This window comes from Astatotilapia calliptera, chromosome 19, assembly GCF_964374335.1.
Source record: "Astatotilapia calliptera chromosome 19, fAstCal68.1, whole genome shotgun sequence".
Classification (NCBI taxonomy): domain Eukaryota; kingdom Metazoa; phylum Chordata; class Actinopteri; order Cichliformes; family Cichlidae; genus Astatotilapia; species Astatotilapia calliptera.
Genome location: NC_137440.1, coordinates 20,142,854 through 20,159,391, shown reverse-complemented (window position 1 = coordinate 20,159,391; position 16,538 = coordinate 20,142,854). Strand labels below are relative to the sequence as shown.

At 41.8% G+C, this 16,538-nt stretch overlaps 1 protein-coding gene across 4 annotated transcripts in view; it reads left to right on the top strand.

The window, feature by feature from the left end:
* trim9 (tripartite motif containing 9) overlaps positions 1-16,538 on the top strand; it is a 51,553-nt gene that overhangs the window by 4,508 nt on the left and 30,507 nt on the right. For all 4 annotated transcript variants that reach the window (XM_026151509.2, XM_026151506.2, XM_026151508.2 and 1 more), the window contains exons 2-3: positions 11,934-12,029; positions 12,922-13,044. In XM_026151509.2, coding sequence (XP_026007294.1) covers positions 11,934-12,029; positions 12,922-13,044 — 219 coding nt within the window. The remainder of the gene's footprint in view (positions 1-11,933; positions 12,030-12,921; positions 13,045-16,538) is intronic.

Genomic DNA, 16,538 nt, shown 5'->3' with positions numbered 1-16,538 from the left:
CATCACATTGTTGCTGCAGATCTGCTGGTTGTTCATCTCCTGTCCCACCAAATCCCAAAGCTGCTCTGCTGGACTGAGATTTGGTGACTATCGAGTCCAGTTGAGTACAGTGAACTTAGACCTCTCTGCATTGAATCATTGCTTGTTTTTAATCTCTGGCTCTCTTCCACAACATGTCTTTTGTCCTGGCTTCCTTCTCTCACCCCAACCACTCGCGGCAGATGGCCCCGCCCCTCCCTGAGCCCAGTTCTGCCGGAGATTTCTTCCTGTTAAAAGGGAGTTTTTCCTTCCCACTGTTGCCAAAGTGCTTGCTCATAGGGGGTCATAAGATTGTTGGGTTTTTCTCTGTGTATTATTGTAGGGTCTACCTTACAATATAAAGTGCCTTGAGGCAACTGTTGTTGTGATTTGGCGCTAAATAAATAAAATTGAATTGAATTGAACTCATTGTCATGTTGAAGAAGCCAGTTTGAGATTATTTGAGCTTTATGGCGTGTTATCCAGTTTGAACCACCACCGGCAGCCTAAAATGTTGATTAAAAGCAGGATGGCTCAATTTTTATGTTGTTTAAACCACTCTACCATCCACATGTTGCAGCAGAAATCAAGACTCATAACACCAGGCGAGGTTTTTCCAATATTATGTTATCCAGCTTTGGTGAGACGTGCAAATTGTTGCCTAATTCTCCTGTTCTTGGCTGACAGAAGTGGTCTTCTGCTGCTGTAGCCATCTGTTTCAAATAACAAGCGGTTATTTGAATTGTTGTTTCCTTCCTACCAGCTCAAGGCAGCCAGCATTCTCCTCTGACCTCTGGCATCAACAAGGCATTTTTGCCTCTCACTGGTCCATTCGGCCCATTCTCTGTAAACCCTGGAGATGATTATGTGGGAAAATCCCAGTAGATCAGCAGTTTCTGAAATAGACCAGCCCAACCACGCCACGTTCAAGATCCTTTAAAACACCTTTCTTTCCCATTCTGATGCTCGGTTTGAACTTCAACAGGTCATCTTGACCATGTCTGCATACCTAATTGCATTGAGTTGCATTTTGCTGCTTTGAGCTGCCGTGTGATTGGTTGATTAGAAATTTATGTTAATAAGCAGTTGAACAGGTGTACCTAATAAAGTGTCTAGTTAGTGTAAGTGCATAAGAACATTGTTCAGTAATAGTCCAACGCCGTGCAGTGATACAGCTCACACTACCCTTAAATATGTCTTTTTTATAAGTGACTCTGTGTAGATAAAAGACACGGTTGCTCAATTGTTTAAGAAAGCACTAATAAATGCAGAGGGCAAAGTCAGGCCTGAGGTTTTTCAAGAATGAATTTTCACAGTGGGCGTAAGCTTCAGTGTCTTAAAGCCGTTTAGGTTGATGCTGCTCCATTAAAGGCGCTGATATTTACCCCTCAAGCTGCCATGTAAAGAGATTATCTGTGTAAATGTTAATGAAAGAGGGAGATAAGAAAGCAGCAAAATGAGAGCGATGAATGACCCCAAACACCCCAAAGAGAAGAAGTGAACCAGAGAATGAGCAGGAAGGAGAGGCAGAGCCGCACTGAAGGTCTCATCAGTGAGGTAAATGAGTCGGGTTTGCACAGAAAACACTGACATATTTTTATATAACTTCTCCGGGTGAGAACACAGACTGTCTGAATATTATAGCTTGCTCCAGGCATGGAACTGGAGAGAGATAAATGCCTAGAAAATCCACAGTGCCATTTCTCCTTTGTGACCCAACTGGGAAAGGAACAAACAAAGAGTTATTCTTTTCAGCTCAAGCAGTCAAATGTTTTAAACGGCATAATTTATTTTGCTCTGCTACATCTGGCTGCTCTGAAACAGTCAGCCCACATTATTAAATAGGGACACCAAAAAAGTGAGCTCAAACTGAGACGTGGGCAGCACAAGTTAAATCGTGCACTGACCTTGTTTTTGTTGGCATAACTCACAGATTTATCATCAGCATCATCAACATCATTGTCCTGACCATAAAGTGGCAAACCCTGAAGTGGCACTGATGTAATTATCATCAATCTGTTCTCAGAGTCTTGTCTAATTAGCTTCAAGTATGGATATAGCTGAACGATTAATTTAATAGGAAGAGTTACACGGTCCAGTTACGAAACAGTGTTCAGGCTTTTCAGTGACATCTGTAGGTTGTTTTTGCTTAAAGGAATGAAATAGACATGATGAACTGTCCAGGGCCTTCTACCTGGCACAAAATGTTGCTGTGACTGTGGCTCAGGTGGTAGAGCAGTTCGTCTACAAATACTCGGGCGAAATACTCAACCAAATACCCAAATCAGACCCGATGCATCCATCAGAGTCTGAGTGAGTGTTTCTCAAAGTGAATGTGTGCACGACTGGGTGAAAAGTACTCAACTTGAGTATAAAGGTGCAAGTACCAGTTTATATACCTAATAGAGACTGTCATAGGCATCTTTGGCCTATGCCAAGACGACGATTCAAAATGCATTAAAAACAAACAATGCCAATATTTAGGCATACCCAAGTGGTTGAAGGATTCTGCATTCGCAACCTCAGAATCTCATCTCTGCTTTTTGTGGTTGATGTGTTCCGGTTGGCTTGATCAGGTGGTGGCCTCCAGCTCGGACTGGAGCAGTTCACAACTGAATGTGAAGTGGCATGTATGAGAATTAGCAGCACCGAGGGCATGGTCCTCAGCTGGATCAGGGTGGAGTGTCCACTCCGCGTCAGAGACGAGTTGCTGTCCCAAGTATCTCGGGATCATGTTCACAAGAAATGGAAGACAGTAACAGGACATCGACAGATGAGTTGGAACCATGGCTGCAGTGATGTGGACGCTGTCATGTTGAAGAGAGAGCTGATTGTGAAAGCGAAGCTCTCGATTTATTGGTCGATCCACATCCCTACCCTTACCTGGTACGAGCTGTGTGTAGTGACCGAGAGAGCGAGATCTCGGATGCAAGCTGTGGAAATGAGCAGGGTGGCTGGGCTGTCCCTTAGATAGGGTTAGGAGTTCGGCCATCTGGCAGGGGCTCAGAGTAGAGCCAACACTCCTCCACATGAAAAAGAGTCTTCTGAGGTGGTTTATGCATCTGATTAAGATACCTCGTGGGCGCCTCCTGGCTGAGGTGTTCCAGGCATGTCGTACAGCAGGGGTGGAGGAACTCCAGGCCTCAAGGGACAGTGACCTGCAGGTTTTAGACATGTCCTTGATCCAAAACAGCTGATTTAAATGGCTAAATTACCTCCTCAACATGTTGCAGTTCTCCAGAGGCCTGGTAATGAACTAATCATTTGATTCAGATGTGTTGACCCAGGGTGGTATCTAAAACTTGCAGGACACCAGCCCCTGAGGCCTGGAGTTCCCCACCCCTGTCTAACAAGGAGGAGGCCCAGGGGTAGACCCAGGACAAGCTGGAGAGATTACTTCTCTCGGCTGCCCAGGAAAGCCTTGGTGTTCCCCCAGATAAGCTGGAGAAGGTGGCTAGAGAGAGGAATGTCTGGACTTCTCTGCTTAGGCCACTGCCCATAATTCTGCTGCTGGTTAGTTACTGAGCATATATTCCTACTTGTTTAAAACTACTTAGTGGTCCCTCCACTTCCCCTGTGTAGCCAAGCTCACCAGCAATTTGATCATAAAGATTATACCATCCAAGTACCTAGAATGGACACTTGCCACACGTGCACTTGTCAGTAAAGAAATAAATGATTTCCAATCATCAGGTACTTTCTGCCTGATTTTATCCATTTGACATTTTCAGTTAGACCAGCAGGTAAGCCTCTTGATCATCTGCAGCAGACGCTGGCCTCACTGATAAGAATAGATCACTTCTGCCCCATTTCCTGCGGTGCTGTCCCAAGGGTCCTTCACACAATGACTCAGTTTGTCACATGGAGAAACTGTGGCAACTTTCAAATCCCCTACTATAATTATTTTAGTTTTATCTGTCTTTTTGTGTGTGTGTGTGTGTGGATAGTTAACAGCTCCTTGTGCATTATTGATGACTTAAGCGATGAATAATGCACCAGCCACTTAGGTTCTCCCTGCAGAAGACAGTGTCGTACGGGATCTTGTTAAACACAGAGGAGAAACACAATCTGTGCCGACTCTTAACTCTTCCAACATGTCAGGGCTTAAATTTTTAACAACAAAAGGTTCCCATGATACAAAATATCATCAAGTCGCCCGCTGAATATTGCAGACTGAGTTCTCCAAGGATTGCCTCAGCTCATGTAAACAACCACAATCTTTCATGTTAAAGTTTCCGGTTGGTCTCTCTGTAGAGAAAAGCACAATCAGTAATCAAGCTGTGTAAAATTGCATTCATCTTCACGTTCTTTCATCTGGAAGCTGTGGAGAAAAATGTATTATTTAATTTTGTTTGCTTGTTTTGTGTCTTTGTCATCCAGAAGTTGACCTTCTGTCAGCTTATGTCTGTTTACAGTATGTAGCCAAAATGACTGTGTATTACACGCGGGATTAAGTGTGCATAAAGAGAGTACTTAAAGAAAGTACTTAAGACTGAGAGCGGAGCATTTCACAGAGAGGTATCGCCACAATTTTTGAAAGTAGGTTATGGGAACTCAAAATGCTATCTTTGCAGTGACAGGGATGGAAAGTTTTGTGCCTATGTGTGTTTTTAATTAGCACGGAGTGTTTTTACTTTTCTACCTCTCTAATTTTAAGAGCTATGCAGTGACATTATACCTTCCTCCTACTGTCCTTGCACTTCCCACTTCCTAGTGGGTGCTTTAATCCAAAATGGCTCTGATGCCTTTCTGACATTCGCGCTTTCCTGTGACAGATTGGCTAGTTCACTCGGCCGCGGAGAGAAAATGAAACATGCAGAATGGCCCCGGAGCTGGTGGTGAATTATTCATCCTATGCACGTGTTCCCACTTGGCTTAATTAATAAGATGATTAGTACTTCCAAATAGCAGCTATATCCTAAGCCCCCCCACCCCACTAACTCAACAACCCCTCGAAGCTCATCCCAAAACATTGCACCATCCTCTTCTCCAGTCTAACGTTGCATGATGCTTTTATTTCCACTATCCCTGAACAAGATGTATTTTATCCCCAGGGCAAGCTTGAAGTTGCATTGCATTAATGTAAGTAGAGGATTCAGCTGAAACTTTTAGAAAGCCCTAGTCTCTCTGAGAGTATCATCCAGAACTAATATCACAGTAGCATGAATCATGCCATGACAGTGAAATATATTCTCTTTTAAAAGCAATGAAAATGCAAATGCAGGAAGATGAGATGTAAATGTCGTTCATTTTAAGTTATCGCTAAATGTTCTCATCAATCATCTTAGAAATGATGAAAATCTCATCAAGCTGCATGCAAACCAAAAACACAAGAATAAAAACTGTAACAAATGGATGAAGTAAAATATCTCCTTGGGATATCATCAGCAAGTCTTCCACACATTACAAGTATCGGGCCACCTACACATTAATCCATAGACATTAAAATTGAGTTGGCCCTTCATTTGCAAATATAAGTTTCCAAAATTCTGGGAAATATTTCTACACAAATCTATAGAAATGTTTTGTCTGTTCATCAAGAAGAGCATTTGTGAGGTCAGATATTGGTGCTGAATGAGAGTGCCTGGCTCGCAGTCTCTGCTCTAATTCATCCCAAAGGTGTTGGATGGGGTTGAGGTTGGGGCTCTGTGCCAGTCAGTCAATTTCCTCCACGCCAAACTTATCCGACCATACCTTTATGGACTTTGATTTGTGCACTAGGGCACAGTCATCCTGGAAAAGGAAAAGGAAAAGGCCTTGCCAAAAATGTTCCCACAAAGTTGGAAGCCTAGATTTGCCCAAAATATCTTGGTACAGTAAGCTGAAACATTAAAATTTCCCTTTACTGGAATTAAGAAGCCCAGGCCAACTTTAGAAAAACAACCTGTACAATGCAGTCAGGCAGCATTCTGGTTTTTACCAAACCTGTGTGCTTTACACCACTCTATCTAATAGTAAGGCTTGCATGCAGCTGCTCAGCCATCATAACCCATGCTATCATGATATCCCGGCACACAGGTTTTGTGCTGATGTTAATGCCAAATGAGGTTTGGAGCGCTGTAGTTATTGTCTCAGCAGAGTGTTGGCAACTTTAGGTGGTCTCCTGCTTATGAATGAATTGGTGCAGTCCCTAAATGCTTCCACTTTGCAATTTTACCTGTTACAGCTGATTGTGGAACATTTAGGAGGGATGAAATTTCACGACATCATTTTACAGTATCACACTTGAATTTAGTGAGAATAGTTATTCTTCCACAAATTCTTGTAAAGGTAGCCTGCCTGGCTGATTTCTTGATTTTATGAGACTGAAAACACCTGAATTCAAAGATTAAGAGGTGTGGCTCAACAGAGACCTGAGTGTTTTTCAGTTAACCTCGGTATTTGTAGCTGATTGACTTAGTACCTACAAACCAAACGAAAACACACAAGATATCAATTGAAAGCCCAGGATATCCTCTATTTATTACATCAGGACTTAGTAGGGTAGCTCAAATATGTCAAAAGATATAGACCAGAAACAAATGTCCATTACAGAGGTCATAAATGAATAAGCTAGTTCTCAGGAGGATATAAAGAAATATATTTCAAATATACTGGAAACAAATATCAGCATGTCGTTTAAAGCTCTGATCCATAAATTTATAAACTGTTTTGTAGCTTCCATGTTGTTTCCATCTTCTCATTCTCATTTATATGCAAAATTGGGAAAATGGCTTCCCAGCTTGTGTAGTTGAATTGTATGAAGAGCACTTGGATGAAAAAATAATCAAAGCAAATTATATATTTGCCTTAGAGATGTGGCCTCAGTCTTTTTTTCCCTGTCATGAATAGTTTAGCTTTTACTTAAAAATAAGTCATTAAATGTAAAAAATCTGCGACAGAACTTGAGGTGCGAACAACAAGTTTTCTTCCTACTTGACCTCAGCTTTCTTGATTTGTTGCTAAAGTCTGTCTTCCCATATGCCGACCTGCCGGTCTTGGCACCGTGGACACCGCAGAGCAGGAAGTCGCCGTGAGCTGTGCAAAAATAAACCAGCCTCCACTTTCGTGGCACTTTTTGACCTGGTTTTGAGGACTGAGCTCTGCAGGCTCTCAAACAGACACTGCGGAAAAACGCCCCCGGACAATCGAGTGCTTTTCATTTCATCTGCTCTGTCACCAAACGCAAGCTGACTGTTAACTAGGCGAGGCTCGAGCTCTCACAGTATCCATCACTGTATCAGAGAGCAAAATGAGAGAACCGAGAGTGAAAACCAGCTCCCAGTTTAGGACAGATGAAAGGGCAGGTGTGAAGGACCGGCTGATCGGTGATGAAGTCACCAGAGTGTGATTGGCAGGATCTTAAAATGATGGTGGCGGCTTAGCGATCCAGGCAGAGTGCAGCCGATTGATTTCAGAAACTCAAAAGGGTTGTCCTAAAAAGTGAGTGAGTTGGAAAAAAAGAAAGTTTTTCTTTTCTGTTGTGGATTTGAATTCAAATCAGAAGATGTCTTCCTTATCTAAGGGAATGTTTTGACATTTGGTAAATTCTTCTATTTCTGTCATTGCCAAGAGTTTGATTGGTAACGCTGTCATGTCTGAGCAGTAGCTATAAAGCTGGAGCCAGGAAAGCTTTGCATAAAGATGACTGAAAACATGGAAATCTGCCCACCAGCACATCTAAAGCTCATTAAATCCTGTTTGTTTATTCTGTACACAAAACAAAGTTTTAAAAAAAAAATTCTGCAAGAAAGACACTTAGCTCAACCTAGAAACAACCTGGAACATAAAACTGAAAAAAATTGGTAAATTTACTACAGTTGTGAAGAAACACGCTGTTGTGTGAAGAGCTATTCGTTATACTGGTTAATGGTTGCTAGGGAAAAAAGTGTGTTCCCTGACTTGCTGGCGAGTGATTCATGGTTGCTGGCTGTTGCTATGTGAAGTCACATGCACAAAGTAACAGAAAGGGCGCTTCACCAAAAAGCTTCTTGTGATCTCGTTAGTCACTGGCTAGCCCAGTGGTAATAAAACTTGAAATAATGAAACATAAATCAGAAATAGAGATTGTTTGCTTCCAAAGTAAAAGTTGTGCCTCAGTGATGCACTCAACATTTCGCTACTGCTCAGAATTTAGCCAGCCAGTGTTTGTAGAAAACTCCATTCAAAACATCATCACAGGAAATGCTAGCAATCGAAACAATCACAAGGAGGTTTTTTTGCACATTTTTTGCCTAGCAACAGGTGGTTTCCAGGTAGCCCCTGACCAGGCTGTAGTTTATCAATCATTTCCCCTGCAACTGCAATCACGCACAGCTCATAACTGTTCAGGGAATACTCATTTTTCTATCACTGACTGGTCTCTCTGAGGCTAAACTGTAATCTTGATTGTAACATGACGAACAAGTTGTTGACAAGTCGGTATGTTTCATTCAAATTAAGAGCAATATTCTAGTGACTAAAGCAATCACAAGGTTGAGGAATACGCATTTTTCACTAGTGACCAGTGGTTGCCAGGGGACCACTGACCAGTTTCTAGGCCTATGCGAATGGGGCCCTCACCAATCGATTTCCCAACAGTTGCCAACCAACGACTCGTCCACAGGTTAGAAAATACACATTCCTCCCTCTTGACCACTGCCTGCCAGATGGTTTCAGGCCTTTTTCGTTTGACCTTACATTGTCACATGTCCAAAATAGCAGTTAAGTCGTGGCTAGTGATCACATGACCAGAAGTGTGTGAGTGGATTCAATGGAAGCCAAAGAGCTCGGGTTATTTCATAACAGTAAGTAGAATAGAATAGAATAGAATAGAATAGAATAGCCCTGTCATTGTAAATGTACAAGAAAATTATGAAATTCATTAAATTTTACAATAGCAACAATTCAAATATCTTAAATTCTAGCTATAGTCCATATTTTATCATATATTTATTATCTTTTACTTAAATTTGTAGCTTGCATGAGTTTTTCTTGGTTTATGTAGTTTATGCTTTTTTAGTAATTTGTGTGAATTTGCAGCTACTACAATACATTTTCCTTTGGGGGTTAATAAAGTAAATTATCGCTCTTCTTTTATGCTTAAATGTTGGTAATCAGTCAAGAGAGCCAAATTGCTGGATTCATTGTTTCATAATATTCAAAATGTGCTGCAGTTGTGCTATTGCACTGTAAAAGGATTACCTTTTAGTTGATAAGACAGGATTAGCAATTTAAAGACTTCAGTTTTTCCTCTTGAGACTTTCCGATTTTACAAGTGTTTGCCATTTTTTTAGACTAATGTTTGATAAGTACATACTTATAAGAGGTCAAACAGGTCTTCAGAATTCATAGAAATCTGTTGTTACTTTATTCTTATATGAAAGAAAACTTACACTTCAAGTCTTCTCTTTCATTTCTTTTCTTTGCAGTGTTGAAGTATGCAGCCCTAAATAACACAGAGGACATTTTTTGAAATCCCACACAATTAAAGAAAGTTTACATTTGGATCTTTGCTCAGCTGTTACCAGGTCTTACTGTCCCCCAGTGCAGTAGACTCATGTTAACGGCAGCTGTCATGGTTTCCCAAACATCAAGGTCGAAGGTCAGCTGTCGGCCCCTGCAGATTGATTCCCACTCGTCCGGCCAACGTCAGATTCCACGAGCTGGGCTGACAAAGAGGAGCAGACTGCGTGTGATGAGTTGTTTTCACAGCGTTTTCTACTGTATCAGCTAGTCGCTGGTTTTATTGCTGTCTTCCTGCGTTGAAGTGGAGTTTTTCTTTTCTGCTTAGATAAGGCCCAGTGCCCTCGTTTACTCCCAGAAGACAATACACCCACCAGCTTGACGGTTGTTCACTCAAGCGAATGAGTTTCCCACAGGGTCAGGCCAAGTCCTCTCTCCCTGTCACCTCCATGTTCACACAGCCTTTGCTTCACATACATGAAAAACTAATCTCAAAAGCGTTTCTGTGTCAGCGCACACGGACAACAATGTCATTTCCCGTCATATGTGCTCCACACACCAGAGTCCCAGCTATAACATTAACAGTGCAAAAGTTAAATGCTTATAGATGTACATATCATCTCAGTTTTAAGCTGAAAATGACATTTTGTGTGAGAAAATTAGGCTGTCAGTGCATTTTGTCTCAGGGGTGAAAGCTCAGACACTTTAAAATGTCAGATTCTCAGCCGCTATCAAAAGCAGCTTTGTTTGTAAGTCGGCCCATGTTGAGTGCCTTTGAGTTAATCATTTAAAAAAGAAAGAAAGAAACCCACTCGTTTCAGTGTGAACCCGAGATATTTCACATTTTTCTTTTTTCATCTTCATTTAATTTGTTAGCATACAACCGTTCCACAGGACTTCCGTCAACATGATGTCAACAGGTGATCGTGATCCTGATTTGCTGCAGTCTTTGAGGAGCAAAGATGGGCAGATTTGCTCCAGTTTCTCAAGAAATGCAAGAGAAAATTGTAGAAATATTTAAAAATGGTGTTCCTCAAAGAAGAAAGAAATCTGTTGGAATTTCAGTGCATAAAGGGGAAAGGTGGAAGCCTACGCTGAACACTCGTGACCCCAGTCGCTCAGACATCACTGTCATCCGTCAACAGCTGATATAACAATAAAAGCAAAGGATTTCTGTGGGAAACCTTTATGAAGCACTACAATCCCAATTACATTCACAAATGCAAATTTAAATTTTACTGCATGTTGATCTGTGACGATGAAAACATGTTCTGGTCACAACAATCGGTATCCCAGATCTTTGTTTAGAAGACATGGAAACCGTGTGCTCTGAACCAAAGACAAAAACGCCATCCAGACTGTTGTCACCAACAAGTAAAACAACATCTATGCACTTTTCAACAAAACAAAATAAAACCACATTATAAAGGCCCGCCTGCAGTCCTGACCCATCCCCAGTAGAAAATATGTGGAGAATTTTAAAACGCAACAAAAATGCAACAAAGATGTGTTTGCAGGAGGAAAGGTAAAAAATAACACCTGAAACATTTTGTTGCTTGGTATCCTCAGTGCTTAAATGTCTCATATGTGTTTATTGCTTTACTATTCAAATGTTTTTTGGGAATTTGTTGCAAGCCTGAACTGCAGGAATGAAATAAAGTCGATCATATTGTCTGCATTCAAAAGCCAAAGTAAATATGTAAGTGTTTTTTTTAGTCTGCATCGTGCATGTCATCCCAACTTTTTCTGATCTGGGGTTGTAGCACATGATGAACTGTCAGGGCTGGAATCTGCATCCAAAATAACTCTTGCTGGGCTGCCTCCATGTGTCTTTCCTGTCAGTGTTAAAGGTCTCACGGAATAGTTTTGGGGCCTTAGTTGTTGTGTAAAACAGGATGTCGGGGTTGGAAATATTTAGGTGGGGTTTGAGTTAAAAAGTTAAGACAACAAAATCCACTGTTAGCCCCTATTCAACAAGGATGAAGGACTACAAAAAGGATGGTTGCGTGACAGAGCAGCTGATAGTCCACGAGGCATATCAATTACATGGTTATCTTCAGTTTCCATTAATCTAATTTAATGCAAAAATTGTGTGGGGAAAGGCCCAGCTGAATCTTCAAAAGGCTGACCAAGGTGACAAAATTACACGTTTTTTCCAAAAACACAAAGATATGCAATTTGTTTTCAAATGAAATGAAGAAAGCTGCAAATAAACAAAATTGTTACTGAATCTTCTGACCCAGTAAGTGATTAATGGAATAAAAGCTAGAGGTTCATGTTCTGTATCACTATGAACTGGCCCAAAATTAAGTTTATATTTCATTAGATCTTTGCAGTCTTTGTGTATGATCCTGGAGTTTTTAAATACTAATATGGCTCTGATTATAATTTAGATTCATTTCCTTCTTTAGATTCTGAGGATTCAGCACTTCATCTGTTATTTGAATGTACTGCAGGTCCATGTAATTATACTTTATTGTCTCTTTCCACAGGGTCAACTGTCCCAGGCCCTCAACGGCCTGTCAGATCGAGCCACTGAGGCCAAAGAGTTCCTGGTTCAACTAAAAAATATGGTCCAGCATATCCAGGTATACGCAGACACACGCACACACGTGGGTTTTTTTGTTTTGTTTGGTTTTTTGCACACACCCATAATCTGCATGAATATTTTCTTCTACCAAGCTGTAATCCCCCTCTGTGATCCCAGACTGTCCACTGGCTGCCGTGAGCAGCAGACACAAAAAGGCTTATTGTATTCATTTGAATTTCTCAATTTCTAATCTTTGGCTTGAACTCTGCACAGGGCCAGATGGGAAGATACTATCTTAATAAAACTATAAAAGATGCTTGCATCAAATTTGAGCTCAGGATGCAAAACAAAGGTGGTTATAAAGATTAACATTTACAGAAACACATGGTTATATTAGCATTAATGGGAATTCCCCTTTATTCACATTCATCTATATTATTTTCTTCCATCTAACACATTAACCAGGTCTAAATTTAGATGCTCATGTGGAGACAAAGCTTTGGTCAGCTTATGAGGGCGATTAGAGGAGGAAGGTGGGATTAAAACCTCTCGTAGATAGTTGTCACGCAGTGTGAAATGGTGAGGGTGAGGTAAAAGAGTAGAGAGGAGGTGACGAGCAACAAAAAAAAACTTAAGATGTGTGAAAAAGTGACAGCGTGAGGCGTAATCGTCAAGTTTATTACTCTGCTGATGCATGAATCATGATGATTTTACTCACGCTTCTCGTCTGAGGAGGAGGTATCTCAGCAAACTATCCATCCCATCATTAAACTCTTGTGTCATTCCTGTATTTCACTGTTACTCCTGCTATTAAAGTGATGCACACGGCCTTAAAAGTATCCTCCATCTTTTTCTTTGTTGTTGTTGTTTTGTTTCCAGCTGCAAATTCCTGCATATTTTCTGTCTTCAGATGCTTTGCTTTTCCAGCTTCTTGTAAATTTTTCCTGCAGGAGAACGGTGTGGAGTTTGAGGCTTGCTTGGTGGCGCAGTGCGACGCCCTCATCGACGCCTTGAACCGGCGCAAGGCCCAGCTGCTGTCTCAAGTAAACAAAGAGCACGAACACAAGCTGAAGGTGAGTGAGCATGACAAGATCTGTTCCTGGAATCCACTTGTATGCATCAGAAGGCTGGATGCGTTAAATGGATAATGAGGCGTTAACCCTAATGAGGCATTGATTCATGAGCCACACAAGTGCAAACCGAAACAATTATCTTAAAAATATCCTTGTTTTTCTTTAGAAGTTGCCAGGTTGGGACTTTAAATTTGATCTGCTTCATAGTGGTTGTTTGCTGCTGTATAATCTTGCAGTGTTGGTTTGACAAATTGAGGGCGGTGATTGTGACTGATGGATGAGCTGGCACTGCAAGTGAAGTTTCATATTGTAGTGGATAAAATACAAAGTCGTGAGGAAAATCTCTTCGCTCTTAAAGAATCTGAAGTTATGTATTATGTATTTCCAGTTGCATTTTTTAGGTTTTGCAGTATCTTAACGATTTTGATAAAGATTAATGAGAAATCGTACACCGTGCCACCGATTTCAGATGCATAAAGAGCTGCATTTTTCTTTAAGCCATCTGCAACACGTTGAACGGGGGACATAAGTGAGATGAGAGGATGGAGAGATACATTTGTGCTGTACAGCATCCAATTTCACACTTGGTTGCTCTGTAGAATTGAGGTTTCACACGTGTAGGTGGTTTGAGGAACATGGCTTGTGCATGGCAACATGTGGGCATACAGGACCAGCATATATATATATATATACAGTGGGGCAAAAAAGTATTTAGTCAGCCACCGATTGTGCAAGTTCCCCCACTTAAAATGATGACAGAGGTCAGTAATTTGCACCAGAGGTACACTTCAACTGTGAGAGACAGAAAGTGAAAAAAAAATCCATGAATCCACATGGTAGGATTTGTAAAGAATTTATTCGTAAATTAGGGTGGAAAATAAGTATTTGGTCACCTCAAACAAGGAAAATCTCTGGCTCTCACAGACCTGTAACGTCTTCTGTAAGAAGCTTTTCTGTCCCCCACTCGTTACCTGTATGAATGGCACCTGTTTGAACTCATCATCTGTATAAAAGACACCTGTCCACAGCCTCAAACAGTCAGACTCCAAACTCCGCCATGGCCAAGACCAAAGAGCTTTCGAAGGACACCAGGAAAAATATTGTAGACCTGCACCAGACTGGGAAGAGTGAATCTACAATAGGCAAGCAGCTTGGTGTGAAAAAATCAACTGTGGGAGCAATCATCAGAAAATGGAAGACATACAAGACCACTGATAATCTCCCTCGATCTGGGGCTCCACGCAAGATCTCATCCCGTGGGGTCAAAATGATCATGAGAACGGTGAGCAAAGATCCCAGAACCACACGGGGGGACCTGGTGAATGACCTGCAGAGAGCTGGGACCAAAGTAACAAAGGTCACCATCAGTAACACACTACAACGGCAGGGAATCAAATCCCGCAGTGCCAGACGTGTTGCGCTGCTGAAGCCAGTGCATGTCCAGGCCCGTCTGAAGTTTGCCAGAGAGCACATGGATGATACAGCAGAGGATTGGGAGAATGTCATGTGGTCAGATGAAACCAAAGTAGAACTTTTTGGTATAAACTCAACTCGTCGTGTTTGGAGGAAGAAGAATACTGAGTTGCATCCCAAGAACACCATACCTACTGTGAAGCATGGGGGTGGAAACATCATGCTATGGGGCTGTTTTCCTGCCAAGGGGACAGGACGACTGATCCGTGTTAAGGACAGAATGAATGGGGCCATGTATCGTGAGATTTTGAGCCAAAACCTCCTTCCATCAGTGAGAACTTTGAAGATGAAACGAGGCTGGGTCTTCCAACATGACAATGATCCGAAACACACCGCCCAGGCAACAAAGGAGTGGCTCCGTAAGAAGCATTTGAAAGTCTTGGAGTGGCCTAGCCAGTCTCCAGACCTCAACCCCATAGAAAATCTGTGGTGGGAGTTGAAAGTCCGTGTTGCTCGGCGACAGCCCCAAAACATCACTGCTCTCGAGAAGATCTGCATGGAGGAATGGGCCAAAATACCAGCTACTGTGTGTGCAAACCTGGTAAAGACCTATAGTAAACGTTTGACCTCTGTTATTGCCAACAAAGGTTATGTTACAAAGTACTGAGTTGTATTTTTGTTATTGACCAAATACTTATTTTCCACCCTGATTTACGAATAAATTCTTTACAAATCCTACCATGTGGATTCATGGATTTTTTTTTTTTTTCACATTCTGTCTCTCATAGTTGAAGTGTACCTCTGGTGCAAATTACTGACCTCTGTCATCATTTTAGGTGGGGGAACTTGCACAATCGGTGGCTGACTAAATACTTTTTTGCCCCACTGTATATGTTTTAGATGTGATGTTCATGGAAATTACTTTTCCACAGGAGGCACTGTGGCTATCAGTTACATTCAACTCGCATCCTTGATGTGACATTCTTGCCTCCTGTAATCTCCTGAAACTGTAAATAAAAAATGACACAATAAACACCACATAGTCATACTCTCCTAAGGATCTGCAATAGAAGAGAATAGGGACACTAAACCCTCACCACTGGCTAAACTACAGTGATTCTCAGAAACTCGGCTATTACAAGTGCCGTCACTGCTGCAGTGTTTTCTTGCCTATAGGAGGCATGATTTTAGTTTGCAGTGGTGTGCGGCACGATGCACATGAAAAATGAACTGTGTCCTCTCAGTGGATGAATTTTCAAAGACGGATGGATCTTAAGGGACACTGGACAGATTCACACCTCCAACACAGATGAATTTTAATGCATGTCAGTGCTGATTTGATCCCGCCTGTCAGCTCGGTGTCTGCATGTGTCGTACGCTGAATCTTAATGTTGGAGAAACACATTTCTCCAACGCAGATGTCAGATTTTTCTCATGCTTTCCGCGCTGATCTCACATGTGAATGTGCTTCTCGGTTACTCGGGTACCTCTTCAATCATAGGAGTTTCCCACAGAGTCAGTGATGCAAGAAAACGAAGTTTCGTGCGTTCTCTTATTTCCTATTGTCCCCTGGAGGGCAGCGTAGCTCACTCGTGTAGATACGAGGCACAGCTAAAAGAGGAGAGAAAGGATCATTTGAGATGAAGCTTGTTTTCTTGAGGTCATCTCCAGGAACTGTGTTAACTCTGGCATGGACATTCATCCTGCAGCTGTGGCTGAATGAGACACAATTCTGTCCTGCTACGCTCTTGGTGATGCTGAAGTTTTTGATGTCTGTGCTTATAAATGCTGATAGCTGCATAAAACATGGTGTCCAGTTGAGCAACTAGTGATATAGCCTGAATAATACAGCTTATTTAAGCACACGAGGTTCACAATAAAAGCTGTAAAAAGAGCAGAAAACATTAAATCAATTGAGTCTGATTTTAAAACGAGGCTGCTGCAGATCACTTGGCATCTCCAGCAGAGCTTCCTGCTGCTCTCCTCTGGTCCTGGCTCCTGACAAGGAAGCCTGGTCGCCATGGTGACTGAGGCACGTTGAGCTTGTTGTTTGAAGCTGTGGAGGCGAGAAGTAGTCCTTC